A 19202-nucleotide genomic window follows, 5' to 3' on the forward strand; every position below is an offset into this window, starting at 1 on the left:
GCTGTGTGTCTGGTGTTGTTGGGTGCCCTCTGACCCAAGCTGCTTATTATTCCTGGTTGGGGTCTCAATTTACTCATCTGTACAGCTTCGCACAACTCAGGTGCTCAGTGCATGAGGACCAGGCACTGCAGGGGGCAGCTGACCCTCCTCACCTCTTCCCAGGGACCTGCTGGGTGATGGCTGCCCCCATTTTGCAGACCAAGACAGGCTTCGAGACGCACAAAGGTGAAGAAACACAAAGACCGGCCAGAATCGAGGCCCCTGCCGTGCCTATGAAGAGTTTGGGCGCAGCCCTTCTCCTTCCAGGCCTCACACCCCCTCTGTGTGGGGCTGGAGGGAGCAGTGGTAGAGAGGCTCTGCTGCCACCCTGGGGCCTGCAAAGCCTGCCTGCCCTCTGACCCTGGGCACTGTCGTCTCTCCTGGCTGGGCCTCAGTTCTGGGTGATGAAAGTGGCAGAAGCCAGAGTAGCCATACTGCTCTGTGCCTCAGTTTCCCTCTTGAGAGGGTGGCTGAGAACACTCCAGCTTCACAGGGCTGCTGAAAAGAGAAGCCCACTCGATGGGGAACACAGATCCTGCTTTTGGGAGCAATTCCAAGGCAGGCGCATGACACCCAGGGGCCCTGAGCTGGGAGGATGCTGATCAGGTGTGGCCCCACTCCCGCTACTGTGAGCCGCTTGCTCCCTGCCAGAGACTATGCTAAGCGCTCCACCTGTGTCTTGTTCAATCCTCACAACACCCACTGTACAGATAAGGAAAGTGAGACCCAGGGGAGGCAGCTGACCCAAGTCAGTCTGGTGTCTCTGTCTCCCACCCTTAGCCTCCTGGGGGTCCCACCCCAACCCTCTGGCAAATTTGTCCCTGAAAACTAAGGGTTAGAACCATGGTGCTCGGGGGCGATGTTTCATGAAATCTTTAATGAAATTGAGGAGAGGGGCATGAACAGAAGGGAGGGGCACTGGGGATAGGCTTTGGGGCAAGGGATGTGGGCATGGGGCAGGGCAGGGCAGGGGGCTCTCCTCTTCCCTGCAGCAACCCTCCCCCAATCATCCCACTGACGGGGGAGGGAAGTGGGGAGGTGGAGCCATAAATATGTCCAGAATTTCAAAGAGACGAGGGGCAAAGAGCTGGCCAGGGCTCTCAGAGAGGGGGCAGGGGCAGGCCCGGGCCACCCTTGTCCGGGGGCCCTGGCTCCTTGGGCGGCCGTGGGGGACCCGGGGGGTCCCCTGGCTTGCGACCATGCTTGCGGAAGTAGCGGTAGCGCTGGACGTAGGCCCGCACCAGGTTGCTCACCTTCACCGGGTTGATCTCCCCACTTTTGCTGTGGCAGATCTGGGGGGCCGGGGACAGCCAGAGTCACCACAAAGCTCCCGGGGCCCCATCCACCAGGGCTGCTGGGCACAGCTTGGGACAGGAGCGCTTCCCCAATAACAGGCCAAGGTCCCTCTGTGCCCCTTGACAATGGGTCCCCCAGGGCCAGCGGAACAGGCCCAGGTGGCCTTGAGAAAATCTCGTCACCCCCTTACCTCCCAGACTGACCTCCTCCCCATCTCCCATCTGCACCCATGTGCACACATCTGTCCCTCCAGCTCGTCCTCTCCCCGTCCTGTGTCTGCCCCTCTCTCCAGGTGCCCACCTTGTGGACGGCCTTCCTCAGGATGTCCTTGTACTCCTCCTTGGTGATGTCCTTCTTCTGGTAGTACGGCTTGATGGCCAGCTTCACCTCCTCCACCGCCCGCTCCTGCGTGTGCAGCTTCTTCAGATACTGGGGGGGTTGCGACGGCAGGGAGGAAGGGACAGCAAGGGCCAGTGAGTACCAGAACCTCCGCCTCTGCTGGCCTCTGCAGCCAGCTTGGCCCTCTGGCCATCCTGCTGTGTTTGGGCTAGAAGTCCTGCTGAGGGACCAAAGGCCAGCCCTGGGCCTCTGAATGTCACTGGACATCTCCTCTAGGCTGAACCCTGCCTGCCCCAGGCCTGGCCATGACATGTGTCACCTGCCCTCACAAAGTTCAGTCTGACAAGGCAGGCACAGGCCAAGCAATTACAGCTGGTTTTGAATCAGACTACAGGCAGGACTGCTTCTGAGAACGGCAGGAAAACTGCACCGGGCTTTTCATCACAGGACGGGAGGACACAGTATAGGTTTTGTTTTTTGTTTTTTGAGATGGAGTCTTGCTCCGTCACCCAGGCTGCAATGGGGTGGCGCAATCTTGGCTCACTGCAACCTCCGCCTCCCGGGTTCAAGCGATTCTCCTACCTCAGGCTCCTGAGTAGCTGGAATTATAGGTGCATGCCATCACACCCAGCTAATTTTATCTTTAGTAGAGACAGGGTTTCACCATGTTGGTCAGGCAGGTCTCGAACTCCTGACCTCGTGATCCACCCACCTCGGCCTCCCAGAGAGCTGGGATTACAGGTGCGAGCCACCACACCCGGCCTCCAGTTTATGTTTTTATAATACTGCTCTGGTCACCAAGGAGATGGAGGGAATGGCTAGGGCTGAGGGGCACTGGGGAGTAGGGGTGAGGACTGTCCTCGGACCATTTGCATTGGAAGCCTGGTCTGCCACTCCCCGGCTCCAAGCCCTGGGATGATCAGCCAAATCTCCTTTTTGTGGCTCATTTTTTGTTTCTTTGTTTTTGAGACAGGGTCTTTCCCTGTCACACAGGCTGGAGTGCAGTGGCACAATCACTGCTCACTGCAGCCCTGCACTCCTGGGCTCAAGTGATCCTCCCACCTCAGCCTCCTGAGTAGCTGGGACGGGAGGCACCACCACCACATGCAGCTAATTCTTGGACTTTTTGTGGCGACTGGGCCTCACTATGTTGCCCAAGCTGATCTTGAACTCCTAGGCTCAAGCGATCCACCTGCCTCGGCCTTGCAAAATGTTAGAATTACAGGCATGAGCCACTGCACCTGGCCACCTTTGTGGCTCATTTGTAAAACGGGGACAGCACCTACGGGGAGGACTACGCCGACACACATGAAGGACATGACACAGGCCAGGCACAGATCAAGGACTCAATCCAGGGTAGCTGTGCCTCTTCCCAGAGGAATGGCCGTGAGGATGAAAAGGAGAGGACAGGACAAGGGGCAGGGCAGAGAGCCTCTGAGGCAAGGCTCTTCCCGCCTGTGGCCAGCAAGCTAGGAGATCCAGCCGCAGCTCAGGGAGCAGCTGCATCCCTGGCCTCAGGCGAATCTTTGTTAAAGCAGACAGGAAACCTCTAGCCAGAGAGCCACGTGGGACCAGAGAAGAACAAGCCCTCTGCAGGCACAAGGGACAGTCCCTTGGCACCACCCTTGGGGAGGCTGCCCTCCCAAGCCAGGTGACTATTCCCCATGACCCAGGGCCAAGCCAAGTGGGGGCAAGTAAGCTGAGTCCTGGGAAGGGCAGGGCACAATGGCTAATAGAGTCCAGGGACACTGTCTGACGAGCTGAACTGTGAGGGCAACTCTGTGGCCAGGAGAGACAAGCCACCTGGAGGGACTCCTCAGGCCTGCCTGCTGCCACAGGAGGAGGGTCTCTAGAGAGACGCTGCTCCCCAGCACACATCTCAGATGTGGCAAAAAGGGGCAAAGGACAGAGCACAGACCAGGGCAGAGGAAGGGCCACTGCAGAGGAGAAGGTCCTCATCGTGTCAGCCTTGCAGCACAGGGCATGAGCCGCGGACAAGTGACGGGCTAAGCTGCAGCCCCGCCTCTGCGGCTCACATGGGGATATTTAATGGGGTTTATCCAGCTTTATCTGGCACCGGGAACAACTGCGTGAAGGTGGGCCACACCACCGTCTGGCTATGGGCTGCTGGACTGTAAGAAAAAACATCCAGGCTGGGCACAGTGGCTCATGTCTGGAATCCCAGCACTTTGGAAGGCTGAGGTGGGAAAATCACTTGAGCCCAGGAGTTTCAGACCAGCCTGGGTAACACAGCGAGGCCCCGACTCTACAAATAATTAAGAAATTAGCTCCACCATCAAATGGAAGTGATATAAAAAGTAAAAAAAAAAAAAAAAAAAAGAAATTAGCTAGGCACGGTGGTCCATGTCTGTCTAGCTACACAGGAGGGTGAGGCAGGAGGATCCCTTGAGCCCGAGAGATCAAGGTTGAGGCTACAGTGAGCTGTGATTGTGCCAGTGCATGCCAGCCTGGGTAACAGAGGGAGACCCTGTCTCAAAAACCAACCAACCAAAAAAAAAACAAACCACACACAAAAAGCCTTATCCAGACCTGACCAAGAGAGAAACAGGCCCAGAGCCCAGGACAGGAGCCAGCCAGAGCCACTGGAAAAGAACCCATGTTACTGTCTGCCTGGCATCCATTCTCCCTCCCTTCATCTACAAACAAGGTCTTGACTTTTCATTCAAAAACCACCCTCCCCCACTGACACAGAGAGGGAGAGAGCATGAGCAACAGGTAATCAAGGGGTGGACTGCAGTGCAGTGTGCGTCTATGTGGGGTATACGCGCACACGCACAGACACAGTTTTCCTTTGGCCCCACCCAATGCGTTTCCTGCTCCTCCATTCCAGCGGAAGTTTAGTTCCTTACAGTTTCATGACTTTAGCCTCTAAGGCCCTGTCTGCCTGCCTCAGTCTCCCTTTCTCCTTGAGCCCCCGAATCTCAGTTCCTGTCTATATTTTCTACAGAACTGTCACCACTAACCCACCTCTCCCTAGGCCAGCTCACCTTATCTGTGTCCCCACGTCCCTCGGAGCTGCTGCTGCCCTCTCTCTTGTCAGAAGTGGCAGCCAGCCCAGTGGGGGTGGGAGGGGTCGAGCCACAGCCCCCCAGGGGGAGGCTGCCAGGAAGCAGGTAGCTGGAGGGGCCAGGGGGCAGACCCAGAGAGGTGGGCACAGGAGCTGGGGTCACCCCCAGACTTGAGGGTGGCTTTCTGTGGCTGAGGATCTGTGGGAAGAGGATGGAGGGGTGGTGAGTAAAGGGGGGTGACAGGGAAGAGGGGACGTGCACCCCGCTGTTCCCACGCTGACTTCCCCACAGCCGAGGCGACAGGCTCCACTTCAGGCCGATACCTTGCCCCAGAGCTGCCGGGCCTGCGGTTCCTCTCCTAACCCGAGGCAATGGACAAAAGAAGGGGCGGCAGGGACTCTCCCCCAGGGGAGCCCACCTGGTTGGTGGCCTGGATCAGCTCCTGGGCCTTCGCTCGGCTGGCCAGGTTGGCTTCTTCCATCTTGAAGAGAAGTGCAGTCACTGCAGGAGGCGGAGAGGTGACAACATGGAGATGGGGGGAGATGATGGGACAGGAGCTGGTGACCTCACCTGGACACTTGCTGCCACCTCCTGCCCTGGGCCCCAGCACAGCCACAAGGCCCCACACTCAGAACTGGGAAAAGGGGATTGGGCGAGGTGGCTCACGCATGTAATCCCAGCACTTTGGGAGGCTGAGACAGACAGATCACCAGAGGTCGGGAGTTCGAGACCAGCCTGGCCAACATGGTGAAACCTCATCTCTACTAAAAATAAAAAATTAGCCAGGTGTGGTAGTGCATGCCTGTAATCCCAGCTACTTGGGAGGCTGAGGCAGGAGAACAGCTTGAACCTGGGAGGCAGAAGTGCAGAAGTTGCAGTGAACCGAGATTGCGCCATTACACTCCAGCCTGGGCGACAGAGTAAGACTCTGTCTCAAAAAAAAAAAAGAACTGGGAAAAAGGGGGCCTCAGTCAATGAGAGAACGATCCCCACCCCGAATGTTCTTGGGACTCCAGGTGTGTGGGTGGGGGGCTGGCCAGGGTCATGCGGTGAAGAGACGGTGGCAGGAGTGAGATTCTGTCTTCTGACCCCCTGGAAGCCAGTCCCAGCCTCTCTCCCCACCTCTGCAGTCTGGTAGAGGCAACTGCCATCTACAAAGAACACAGTGCCCTGCACAAGCCATTCTTTCTCGTCCCTCTATCCTAGTTCCCCTCTAGGGAAACCCCTGAACCTAGCCCAGCACTCCATTCTGGGCTGGCTGCCCCCTGCTCTGGTCAGCCCCTCTCTCCCAGTACACCAAGGCACCCAGAGCCTCTAGACAGACCCCCAGCTGGCCTCACCCACCCCTACCCTCCCAGTCCATGTCCCCACAAACCTCCCGCTTCCAGAGCACCCCACCGCCTCCAAGTCTGTACCCTCCAGTCCCCATCCTGTCTTGCTCACCCAAGCACCCTCCTCCCCAGGGGACACTCACAGGCCAGGACACCGCTGGTGGTGCAGTCCACACCAGCTGGCAGGTTCCAGGGCATGGGCGGGGGCAGCGTGGGCAGCTGGGAGACACGGGAAGCCGGCCCGTCCTCCGCCCCCGAGTCACCGGCTGTGGACCCCGCGCTGGGGGCAGTGCTTGGGGCAGCCGCAGCAGTGCTGGTGGCCGTGGTGGTGGCAGGCTGCTGCTCCTCCTCCTCCTCTTCCTCCTCCTCCTCTTCTTCCTCCTCCTCTTCCTCCTCTGCCCCACCTCGGACCCCAGCCTCCTCGGTGGCCTCCTCAGGCAGGAAGGAGACCTCGGGTGTCTTGCAGCTGCTGTCCACAGTCTGTGAGTCCGGAGTGAGGGCAGGGGGCGGTGGGGCTACCTTGGGGGGCGGGGTGCTAGGGACCTTGGCTGCCCGTTCCTCTCCAGACCACGAAGTCTCCTCCGCCCCCTTGGTGCCCGCCGCCTGGCTGCAGCTATCCGCCTTGGACTTCTTCAGCGACACCGGGCCGCCACTGCCCCCGCTGCCGCCTCCGCTGCGGACCTTTTTTCTGGTCTTGGATGGCTTGGTCTTTCCCTTGGTCCCCTTGGCTTTCTTGGCCCCAGCCTTGGCCTTGACCTTGGTCTTTTTGGGCTTGGTGCTGCCTGGAGCTGCTTTGGCCATCTCAGTTGGGGCCCGCTCGTCGGGCTTGAGGAAAGGGGAGCGACTCTCCCGGTCGCGGCTAAATTTGACGCCGATGGAGCCCAGGCCAGCCGACGCGGCGTCCTTGGCCGGGGTGGTGCTGCTGACACCCTCGCGGATCAGCACTGCCACCTTGGACTGCAGCTTCACCTTCCGGGAGGAACAGGAGGAGGACGAGGATGAAGAGCCTGAGCCGCTGCTGACCGGTGGCTTTGGCGGGGGCCCTGAGGAAGGCGCCGACTCCTTGGGGGGCCGGGCCTTCTTGGATGACCTGTCCCTGTCCCTATCTCTGTCCCTGTCCCGATCCCGGTCCCCCCCGTCCAGAGCCTTCCGACGAGACCCCTTCTCCCGGGAGGAGGAGGAGGAGGAGGCGGCCCCCGAGCGGCGCCGGTCCTTCTGGCTGTTCTTGCCGCCCCGCTCCTCACCGCTCAGTCCCTCAGAGTCGTACAGGACCTCCCGCTTAGGTGACGAGGCCGGGACAGGAGAGGGTCCTCGGGGGTCGGACTTGTCAAGCCGGCCCACCGTGATGGTCCGCTTGATGGCGAAGAGATCGTGGTCCGTGAGGTCCTGGATGGAGGGCGGCACGGCCCCCCGGCGGCGGCTGTCGCGGTCACCGCCAGAGGTGGAGCCGGAGGGCGGCGGAGCAGGTGCCGGGGCCTTCTCGCTGCCATCCCCAGACCGCTTCTCGCCCCGGGACCGCGACCGCTTCTTCTTCTTCTTGCTGCCGCCACCGTCCCGGTGTTTCCCGCGGTGCCGCTCACGCCTCGAGGATGACGACGAAGAGGTGGCCGGGGGTGGGGAAGCCGAGCGCCTCCGCCGCCGCCGCTTTTCCCGGGACCGCGACCTGCGGCTGCCTCCGCGGCGGCGGTCGGTGCTGCGCGAGCGGCGGCGGGTGGAGCGGGGAGCGGGAGCGGGAGCGGCGGCGGGCAGACGACGAGGTGTGGGAGCCGGGCTTGCGGTCCCGCGAGCGGTGCTTCTTGGAGTCCCAGGGCGAGGCTGGGGCGGGCGGCGCAGGCTGGGTGCCCGACGAGGACGAAGCCGCCTCCTTGGCCTCACCGCTGCGCTTGCGCTCCCGCCGGGACTTCTTACGCGTGGGGGGACCCACGGCGGCTGCCGGGGCCGGCGCGGGTGCCGGGGAGGGCGAGCGCTGGCGGTAGCGCTCCCGCCGCTGGGTCAGGATCTTGCGGCGCAGGTCCAGGCCGCCCCAGCGCGAGTCAGCAGCAGGCGGCGCGGGGGCTGGCTCCCCCAGGTCCACCTGCAGGGCGCCCTCGCCATCCGACTCCGCGTGCAGGGACAAGAAGTCATCCCCCTCGGGGGCCCGGGGAGCAGGAGGCTGGGGTAGGGGCTGGGCCGCAGGTGTGGCCAAGGCGGCGGGCGGAGGCCGGGTGGCCCGGCCGCTGGGGCGGAAAAGGGACAGTGCCACCCTGGGCTCCTCCTCTGGCTGAACAATCTCGCCCTCCTCAATCTCCGAGTCGCCGGGCGGCAGCAGGGGCGGCGGGAGGGCGGCTCCACCAGCGGTCACCACCTCCACAGAGACCTTGCCTTCCCGACAGGCCTCCGCCTCGGTCCCCACAACGAAGACCCGCCGGCGCGTGGCTCCATCAGCCCGGGTGGAGTCCGCCTGGGGCGGCGTTCCAGGGGCCGGAGTCGGCTGTGCGGGCTGTGGGTCCGGGCGCGGGCTCTCGTCACCTGGGAAGTCCTGGCTCAGGCTGTTGTCATCGTAGATGCCCGCCAGGGTCTCCGAGATGCGGCTAATGCTCTGGGACAGGCCCTCCTCCTCCTCCTCCTCCTCCTCTTCCTCCTCCTCTTCCTCTTCCTCCTCCTCCTCTTCCTCCTCTGGTGAGGGAGTCCCGGCTGATGAGCTGGGGTTGGAGCCAGTGGGCTCGAAGGGGTCGTACTTTTGCTCCGGAGCAGGCGGTGGAGAGTAGGCCTCGTCGGTGGGGTGGAAGGGGTCATAGATGTCGAATCGGGGAGCAGGTGGGGCTGGGGGTGCAGGGGGCGGTGGGGGTGGGGGAGGGGAAGGTGAGGAAGATGAGGGAGAAGGGGAAGGGGAGGAGGACGCAGAGGAGGGGGCAGGAGGTGGGGCAGGGCCCCCATCTCCCGTGCCCAAGGTGAGGTGACGGGCACAGGTGGGCCGAGAAGAGTTGGACTGTGGAGAAACTGCAAAAGATCCATAAGAGAGAGGCGGTCAGGGCCTGCGCCTCCCTCCTGGCGCCCACTTCCTGGACCAGCCATGGACACTCCTGCCCAGGAAGCCCCAAGTGCTTCCCAGGGGCCAGCCATAGAATGCTCCCGACAACTGCATACCACGATTCTTAACCCAAGGGTCACTGGAGGAAACTGAGGCAGAGGACTGCAGTATCCTCCCCAAGGGCACAAAGAGAGGAGGCAGCAGTCAGGGTATAAACTCAATGTGGCCCCGAACCTGCACTCCCATATCCTGAGACACAGCACTGGCCTGACCCTGGGCAATGTACCCTGGCGGTGAAACTAGGAACTACCTTGACCAGTGCTGGCAAGCGATCCCAGCAGGTGGAGGCTGCAGTGAACTATGACCACAACACTGCACTCCAGCCTGGGCCAGAAGAAACAGGAAACAGGCTGGGACAGCAGAGCTGGGGTTCAAACCTAAGCCCCTCTCCAAGACAAAAACAAGTTCCGGCCTGCAGCGCCAGCTGCCTCTCGTGGGAGTTTCTCCCACGTGGTAGAGGGAAGAATGGGAGGCTTACAGGGTGAGATTCTGGTGCAGAGCCAGGAAGTGGAACAGCTGGGGAGCCTAGGAAGCCTGGTCCTCACCCCAAGCTCTTCACTCTGTGCTGAGTCCCCACCCAAGGGATTACCCCTGCTCAGGACTCAGAAACACCACTGACCAGTGACGGTGGCGATGACAAAGCTTTGCCACCTTTGTGGCATGGGGATCCTATGTTACCTCGTTCACCCCTCAAGAGCCCACTATGTTGTGCTAACTACTACAGTCAAAATGCCACAGTCACACGATGGAGACAGAGGCCACACCACAGGCAAGGATGGCAGCACAATGGTGTGAGGACAGCACCAGGGAAGCAAAGGGGTCTAGAGGGCAGCACCAGAGCCACCCCTTGATCCAGAGGCCCTGGATCAAGGCCCTCACCAGACACATGACCACAGGCAAGTGGATCAATGCATCTGCCTCAGTTTCCTCATCTATAAAATGGGGGTTTCTTCATTCATTCAACATCATTTATGGCAAGGCGGGGTGGCTCATGCCTGTAATCCCAGCACTTTGGGAGGCCAAGGTGGGCGGATCACTAGAGCTCAGGAGTTCGAGACCAACCTGACCAACATGGTAAAACCTGTCTCTACTAAAAAAAGTACAAAAATTAACCGGGAGTGGTGGCATGCACCTGTAATCCCAGCTACTTGGGAGGCTGAGGCAGGAGAATTACTTGAGCCCAAGAGGCAGAGGTTGCAGTAAGCTGAAATCCTGCTACTGCATTCCAGCCTGGGCAACAAGAGTGAAACTCCTTCTTTTTTTTAAAAAAAAAAAAAAAAAAGGAAAAGAAAACGGTGAACAAAGCTGGGTGCGGTAGTTCACACCTGTAATCCCAGCACTGTGGGAGGCCAGGGCGGGCGATCACCTGAGGTCGAGAGTTTCAGACCAGCCTGATCAACATGGAGAAACCCTGTCTCTACTAAAAATACAAAATTAGTCGGGCGTGGTAGTGCACGACTGTAATCCCAGCTACTCAGGAGGTTGAGGCAGGAGAATCACTTGAACCTGGGAGGTAGGGGTTGTGGTGAGCCGAGATCGCGCCACTGCACTCCAGCCTGGGCGACAACAGCAAAACTCCGTCTCAAAAAAAAAGATACCAATGAGTGGCGTGTCCAGTCCCTCAGCTGCTGAGGGCTTGGGGGAAGATGAAGCAGGGGTGATGATGACAGCACTGACTTCCCAGGACGAGCGCTGGAACAGATGAGTGAGCAGAAAGAGCCAGGCTGCACCTGCCGCCGAGTAAGGACGGCTGAGCGTCAGCTCTTCCTAGCCTCATCACTATTCCCAGCACCTTAAGCATAAAACACTCCACAGACCAGAGTGGTCAGCAAGCATGAGAGATTCACGGCTTCATGTAAATTTCTGTGTGGGATAGGATTATGGGTGAGTTTCCTTGTTCCTAAATTTTAATATTTTCTAGAGGGAAAAGACAAAAAACCACCTGGAATAAGAAAAAACATAACCTCAGAGTCCCCCCTGAGAACAACTAGTATTAGCTTCTGGATACACCTATGTCACTCTTAAGGCCCAGGGGCCAAATCCAGCATACTGCCTGTTTTCCTACATCAAGTTTTATAGGAACACTGCCCTGCCCGTTCGTTTACTTATCCTCTACAGCTTCTGATTTTAAAGAAACTGAAACACTTTTGTGGGCCCCTAAGAATGTCATGGGTCCTAGGACCATGTCTCTGTACTTAATGGATAAATAGATTCCAGCTGTTAAAAAAAAAAAAGCAGTGGGTGGGCAGGGTGGCTCACACTTGTGATCCCAGCACTTTGAGGCCAAGGCAGGAGGATTGCTTCAGCTCTGGAGTTCAAGACCAGCCTGGGCAACACAGCAAGACTGTAATCCCAGCACTTTGGGAGGTTGAGGCAGGCTGATCACTTGAGGTCAGAAGTTTGAGACCAGCATGGCCAACACAGTGAAACCACCTCTCTACTGAAAATACAAAAATTAGCTGAATGTGGTGGCATGCATCTATAATCCCAGTTACTTGGGAGGCTAGGGCAGGAGAATCACTTGAACCCGGGAGGCGGAGGTTGCAGTGAGCTGAGATCGTGCCACTGCACTCCAGCCTGGGTGAGAGACTCCATCTCAAAAAAAGAAAAAAAAAAAAAAAAAAAAAAAAAAACTAGCCAAGCACGGTGGCATGCACCTGTAGTCCCAGCTACTCCAGAGGCTGAGACAACAGAATAGCTTGAGCCCAGGAATTGGAGGCTGCAGAGAGCCATGACTGTGCCACTGCACTCCGGCCTGGTGGACATAGTGAGACCCTGTCTCACAAAAAAAAAGAGAGAGAAGGTAAACGTGACCTGGCGCAGAGGGGTGCCTGCTCTACCACAGAACTGGTGCTCATAGCTGATCGCACCGTCCTCTCCTCTCCCTCCAACCCCTCCTCCAAATACGTATGTTCATACAGAAGGCATGCCTAAGCCCAGGGTTCTCAACAGAGTCCAGGGCTCAGCAGCGTGTACTGTTTAAAATGCAAATTCACAGGCCCCACCCCAGACCTGCAGAATCAGAACCCCTGGGAGTGGACCCAGCAATCTGCATGTGAACAAGTCCTACTGGCAATTCAGATGTGCACTCAAGCTTGGGCTAAACTGCTCACAGAGTTACCACTGTGCGTAGGGCTGGAGGAGCAGCTTCCTCCTCGGGCAGCACATATCTCAGAAGTCAAAACCTTGGGCTTCAGACTCAGACACACCAGGACTTGAGGCCCAGGCCCCTCATGAAGCATCTGGCTGTGCGCCCTGAGCAAGCACCTTCCCTTTTTCAGACTGTCTGCTCCTATGGAAGATAGAGACTCGAAGAGTCTCTATCCCGTCAGGCGGTTGAAAGATCATCCATCACACAGGTGGATGAATTAGAGATGAATTCCCAGTGCAGTGACACTAATACTGAGTGTGCCGAAACCAAGTGTCTCACACACGCTAACTGCTCCCCCGTGGCCCCAGCACATCGGTTTTCACTTTATATACATCCGTTTGCATCTACAGCCTTGATTACATCTAACATGAAAAAAGTGAAAGGTTTTGTCTAAATGACATGATGAACACTACATCACTACCATCACTACCACGAACAGCCGATCCCCACACAACTCCAAGTCCACCTGCCCCGCTCCGCCCTGACCCCACATACCCGTTTTGCCCGTCCTCCACGCCCTGAGCCGGGGCAGCAGGCTGGGCACAGGCAGAGGGATGGGATCTCTGTCCCCGATTCGGACCTCGGCCACCAGCTCCAGCATGTCCTCACTTCTGCAAGGTGGAAGAGGGGGGTGAGCCTCAGGGGTGCTTGTGGGATTCACACCAGGGCCTTTCCCACTCCAGCTGCCAAACTACTCACTCGCCAGGCCGCAGGTCCAGGCGGCTGGGAACCCAGGTATCCGGGGGATCCAGGACACTCACCAGCCCTGCGAGGAAGCTGTCCGCAGCCATGTCCAGCACCTAGAAGAGGCCAGAGAGGCTCTATACCGTCCCTGCTCACATGAAGACTGGCAAGTCCTACTGCCCCACTCCCTAAGAAAACTGAGGACCTAATTCCTGTAGCCTGACTGCCATCAGCACTCAAAGCTTAGGCCCACAGATCAGGCCCCCAGACTCTCCCACATTGCCCCAGTCAGCATCGCAGAGCCAGCAGTCCAGGTCCCAAAACCCCACCCCCACAGACTCAGGGTCCCGTCCCTTCCTCCTTGATACCAAGTCCGGCCCCCAGCCCCCTCCTTCTTACTCACAGTAGCAGTGTCAGTCCCCCCTGATTCCTGGGAACGGGGCTCTGACCGTGGACTCCGGCAGCGCCGCCATCGAAGGCCATGACACCGAGAGCCATCTGGAGAGAGATTTGCATAGGGGATTGGACACAGGGGACTCGCCGCAGAGATTTGTAGGGGGAGAAGAAAGAGGAGCTTGATCTAGTTCCTGACAGTGGAACCAGCCTCACACCTGCTCTCCCGGCCTCCACGCACCACCTCCCAAGAGGACTTCCCAGCACCCGTTCTGAGTCGCCGACGCTCTCAGCTAGTTGTCCTCCTGTCTGCCCTCAGACACCTCAGCCTGGCATTCGGGCCTTGCTGGGATCTGGTCCCCACAGACCTCTCCTGCCTCCCCCCACCCCACTCACACTCTCCTGCATGCCAGTCCCAAGGAACCTCAGCACAGCCCCTCAGCGCTGAGCCCTTGTGCTGCGGGCCTACTGTGGCCGATCAGGCTTCCCTCTAATCCAAAAACTCTAATAGGTCCTCAGAGACCCCGTTCACCTGTTCCCACTCTGGGAAGGTGCCCTGACCCGTCCCCCACCATGCTAGCTCAGGTGGGCCTTCTTCCCCCTCACAGCACGTGCCTGTCTCCCTTCCCCCGGATGACAGGCCCTTCCAAGGTGGCCACAGGGTGTCTGCCCCACCTTTGGCTCCCCATACCAGCACAAGGGTAACACCCAGGGGCTTCAGAAAAGCTTACAGAATGACAGGATAAAGAATGGAGAGGGGGCGGGGCTAAAAGGAACCGGCGCCATACCTTTGTCATTGGGCAGGTCTCCCTGCAGGGAGCTTCCCACGGCCTGCTGGATAGCTCGCTATGGAAGGGGGTAAGAACCAAGCGTCAGGGGACCCAGGCAGATGCTTTGCGACCTCTGCCCCTTGGGAGACAGACATCCCAAACACTGACAACCCAGACTCAAGAGCTTCACGGGAGCCAAGAGTCCAGGGCCCCTGCCTCAGGCTCCTGGAGTGTGGAGGCCCAGCTCCTCCATCCCTCAGCGCCAGGAGCCCAGCAGCCTCACCAGGATAAAGGCAGAAGGAGAAAGCGTGGGGTCTCTGTCTGGCGGCCCATCTCCTCGATCCTCGCCCGACTCCTCCGTCTTCCCTCGAGACTCATCTTCTTCCTCCATGGTCACCTGGAGGTCCGGGGGCGAGAGTTTGGAGTGGAGGTCCCGGGAGAAAGGATGGAAGTCGAGGATAGACACGAAGATCTCAAGGGCCCCACGCTACCTCTCAGCATCCTCTCTGGCACCCCTCCTCTACCCCGTGCTTGGGCGAGTGCTGGACCCAACACAGACACCCCAGGGACTAGGAGCCATTCTCTTCCTTTTCTCTGGATTTCAGGTGCCTCTTCTGTCAAAGGGAGGCCTCCCCAGCTTCCACTTTTACCATCTCATTCCTCAGTTCCCACAGCTTCCCTCACAACCTATCCAAACTTCAAGACCTCGTTCTCTGGCCTCCTAAGATGCAAAGCCAACACCGAGATTTTTTGTGTGTGCTGCACTGTGATTTCAAACAGTGTATTCCACAACCGGCCCATAAAGCCACCTTTCCCAAAGCCAGTGTGCTGGGCACCAGTCAATGCCGCGCCTCCAACCCCACACAGCTTCCTAGAGCATCAGCTGTCCTCGATGACCACCTCTAAATTTTATTTGTATACCTAAGTTACAACCTTCATAGAGTGATCTGCAAAACCAGTAAGCCATTTTTTTGAGACAGAGTCTTGCTCTGTCATCAGGCTGGAGTGCACTGGCACGATCTCTTTGCAACCTCCACCTCCCGGTTCAAGCAATTCCCCGCCTCAGCCTCCCGAGTAGCTGGGACTACAGGCGAGACCGACCACACCCAGCTAATTTTTTGTATTTTAGTAGACATGGGGTTTCACCATGTTGGCCAGGATGGTCTTGATATCCTGATCTTGCGATCTGCCTGTCTCGGCCTCCCAAAGTGCTGGGATTACAGGTGGGAGCCACTGTGCCTGGCCCTGTATGCCATTTTTAAAATGAAATCACTAAATTTCAGAAAGGCATGATGAAGAAAAACTTCCTAGGCGGCATTTACCTACTGCCATCTGCCCAGAGCCTTTGCAGTATCATGGAAATTCTTTGATATGATTCCCGTCAGGCGGTTGAAAGATCATCCATCACACAGGTGGATGTCTTGATTAGGGCTTCAGAAAAATACGAATATTTCAGCTGTAAGCTTTCCCATGACTGTCAAATCTGCTACTCCTAAAACAATATCCAATCTCAAAATTCCTAGAAAGCTTCAAAATCTCTAACCCATAACTCAGTAGGCTTAAATGTAAATGCACAAGATAGGTGTATCTATCTCAGAGAATGGCTGTGAATATTGAAAGCCTGACTTCCGCCACACATTTAGGGCACATCGAGTGCTCAATACAGATGAACCGGAACAACACTATTAGCCCTTAAGGCCCATGTTTCCCCTTCATCTGTCTCCTGGCTTCCCCCACAGCATGCCGGCAAAGACAAGACCTGGGTCCTGTTCTACATCCCTCCATAGATTTTCAAGCCACGCTGAGCTGCCACATTCAGCCTCCCAGCTCCACCTAGTTCCTAAGCTCCTACGACACACCCAACCCTGATAGTCTATTACATCCCAGCCTCTTTCACCAATACTCCATACACTCAGCCCTGTGGACAATTCCTGGCCCTGGGACTGCTCTCCAGCACCTCCCAGGGAAGCACATGGCTACCTAGAACAGTGACTGTCACATATTAGAAGCTTAATCAACATCAGCTGCCTACAGACTCAGGGATCCCCAAGCCCTCTGCAGTACATAAAGATGCTTGCTTGCTCATTTAGACAGCACCAGGCGTTGCAGACACACCCTCAGCTACTCAGATCTTTTGGACAGAAGAATGCTCTGCAGATACTGCTAGGTCCTGTCTGGATCGCTGGTTTCCCCAACTACAGGGTCATATAGCAGTCTAGTGCTTCACAAATAACTTGTTATAAAAAGTAAATAGAACAAAACAGTTATTCACAGCACATCACAAGCAGTAAGTGGAAATGTCAATTCGTGGAAGGTGAGTTAATGTTAACACATTACGTTACATAATGTTAAATATATTATGTTGCTCTGTACTAGGTCGCATTGAAAAAAATGTATCAATGCAAATCATCGTCAAAATAGCTTGAAAAATACTGTAATAGTGGGTCCAGATGACCCTACAGGCTCTTCCAGACTAATGTAGATTAATTTTAACTCTCTCAATAACCCTAGGGTAATGCAGAATTTTAAAACATTTTTCATTTGAATTACTTTCTGAAGGGCAAGTACACCTAAGATGGGCAAAATTTCCTCATTCTCTTCCTGTATTTTTCACCACAAGTTTACCTATCCCCAAAGAGATTCAAATTTGCCCCAGGCATAAAAACTGCATTCCTGCAGTCACATTAAAGCCATCTAGATGGTTCCAGGTCCTTCTATCTGCCCCCAGCCTCCTGTCACCCATTATTAGACACTACCCAGACCTTGGAGACCCATCCAAGACCCTTGGTACATCTCAGTATTTGGCTCCCACCCCTGGTGGGCATATCCCAACCCCCTAGGTGGCCCTAAAAGATTTCCTAGTCCTTGAACAGTTCTTCCAGGCCTGATAAAGGACTCCAGACCTATGCAGACCAGTTGCATCCTCAGGCCAACCCATGTAGACACTTTGCAGCCCTAACAGACATACCCCAAGCGCTCTAGATGGCTCTGAAGATACTCCTCAGGTCTTGCAGACCCTCCTTCACCCCTGGGACATATCTCAAGATCTCAAGATGGCCCCAGAACCCTCTAAGCAGACCCTAGACTCCGGTCAGCCCATAAAGACGATCTACAGTGTCTACAAACACGATCCACGCCAGCTATGTGATGGAGGGCAGGCGTTAGGCTCGGTCCAGGCCCAGGGACGCCCCAGTCCTCTCGGAGATGCCCCATAGACGCCTCCAGGAACCCACGGATACGTCCCGGGGCCTCAGAAGGCCCCCCTCTCGGCGTCAGGTTTCGCCGCAGCTGCCGAGCCCAAGACCGCCCCGTTAAGCCCTCCAAGCCCCGTGGCTTGTGGGGAGGACCCCGGGACAACTAGCGACCCGACTCCGCCCCGCCCACCCCAATAGGCCCGAGCCCCGCAGCCCGGACCTCCGCCGCCATCTTACCCCGCCGCTCGGGCTGCGGCTCCGGCCCCGGCGCGGGGCGGGGCGGGCTGGGGCGGAGCTCGTGAGCAAAGGGGGAGAGAGGCGGAGCTAAAGCGCCGCCGAGCTTGCCGGGATTTCAAGTACCGAGCACGGCGCTGTGAAGGCTGGTGGGAAGACAACCGGACTCGGTTTCCCAGAAACCAATGGGATATATGGGGCGGGGCACGCGCGACGTACGCCGGGAGACGTAGTCCGCGCACCGCCTCTGTACCGCGGGGACAGCGAGGGGGTGAGAGGTGAAGTGGGCGGGGCCGCAGAAGCCCGCGATGACGCCCCACAGTGCCCTGCGCGCGCGCGGAAAGGGTGGAGGAACAGGAGGTGACGTAAGAGGGGCGAAACCGAACAGATGCGAGGGAATTGTAGTTCAGCGGAGTGAACACGACTTGCTGAATGTTGTCCTGCCCACATCCTGCGGCTCAGAAGCCAGATCCTCTAGGCCTCCCTAAATTTAGAACCAGACGGGATGCAGCAGCGCACACCAGTAGTCCCACTCGCCAGACTGAGGCGGATGGATCGCTTGAGCCTAGAAGTTGGAGGCCAGCCTGGGCAATATAGGGAGGCCCCGTCTCTAAAAAAATAAAAATAAGTCGAACGCGGTGGTTCACGCCTGTAATCCCAGCACTTTGGGAGGCCGAGGCGGGTGGATCGCGAGGTCAAGAGATCGAGACCATCCTGGTCAACATGATGAAACCCCGTCTCTACTAAAAATACAAAAAATTAGCCGGGCATGGTGGCGCGTGCCTGTAATCCCAGCTACTCAGGAGGCTGAGGCAGGAGAATTGCCTGAACCCAGGAGGCGGAGGTTGTGGTGAGCCGAGATCGCGCCATTGCTCTCCAGCCTGGGTAACAAGAGTGAAACTCCGTCTCAAAAAAAAAAAATTAACCGGGCGTGGTGGCTAACGCCTATAATCCCCAGCTACTTGGGAGGCTGAGGCAGGAGATTCGCTTGAACCCGGCAGGCGGAGGTTGCAGTGAGCCGAGATCGCGCCATGGCACTCCAGCCTGGGCGACAAGAACTAAACTCCGTCTCAAAAAATAAATAAAAATAAACTTAGAACCCAGGAGCCCGACCCCATAGCCTCCTCATTCAGTACAGAGAAGTCCGAATTCCGAATCCTCTCATTCAGAGCAGAATCCAGAGTCTTATTTCCCTCCTCCCTCGGACTCAGGAGTCTGATTTTTCCTTCCTCAGACCCGAGTCGGTCTCCCAGACTAGTCCTGGTCTCAAGCTCTCACATACGAATTCGGGTACCCGCAACGCAGTGCTCTCGCTGGGACCCATTATCCCGGGTCTCCAGCCTCTCCAACCATTGGACCCAAGAGTCCTGGTCCCCGGCTCCCTCCTTTACCGAACTTAGTAATAAGGACTCAGACACCTTCCTCCCTGACACTCTCCTCCCCAGGGCCCAGGAGTCCACATTTCCAGCCCCATTTTCTCCTCGGGACCCAGGAGTCTGGGCCCTCGCCTTCCTCCTCCAAGACCCAGAAATCCTGACTCCAGGCCCTTCATGACCCGGGCATCCCGACTTGGGCGAGCTGGCTCATGGATTAGGAATGCAGTGATCTCACGGCCCCTCCCTGCCCCGTTACCCCGCTGTCCCCCTCTAGGGCCCCACTCCCCTCCCAGTCT

At 57.5% G+C, this 19202-nt stretch overlaps 1 protein-coding gene across 1 annotated transcript; it reads right to left on the reverse strand.

The window, feature by feature from the left end:
- Window positions 1-1064: 1064 nt before the first annotated feature.
- Window positions 1065-17556, reverse strand: SCAF1 (SR-related CTD associated factor 1). The gene is given in 12 exon segments (XM_064381040.1): window positions 1065-1331; window positions 1636-1764; window positions 4683-4901; window positions 5122-5204; window positions 6178-7754; window positions 7756-9013; window positions 12751-12866; window positions 12955-13055; window positions 13343-13437; window positions 14121-14178; window positions 14386-14499; window positions 17534-17556. Coding segments are annotated over 11 exon segments (3936 nt in total). The 5' UTR covers window positions 14494-14499; window positions 17534-17556; the 3' UTR covers window positions 1065-1139.
- Window positions 17557-19202: the final 1646 nt, after the last annotated feature.

Source organism: Aotus nancymaae, unplaced genomic scaffold (genome assembly GCF_030222135.1).
Source record: "Aotus nancymaae isolate 86718 unplaced genomic scaffold, 86718_ANA_hifiasm-v0.15.2.pri h1tg000028l, whole genome shotgun sequence".
NCBI classification, from domain to species: domain Eukaryota; kingdom Metazoa; phylum Chordata; class Mammalia; order Primates; family Aotidae; genus Aotus; species Aotus nancymaae.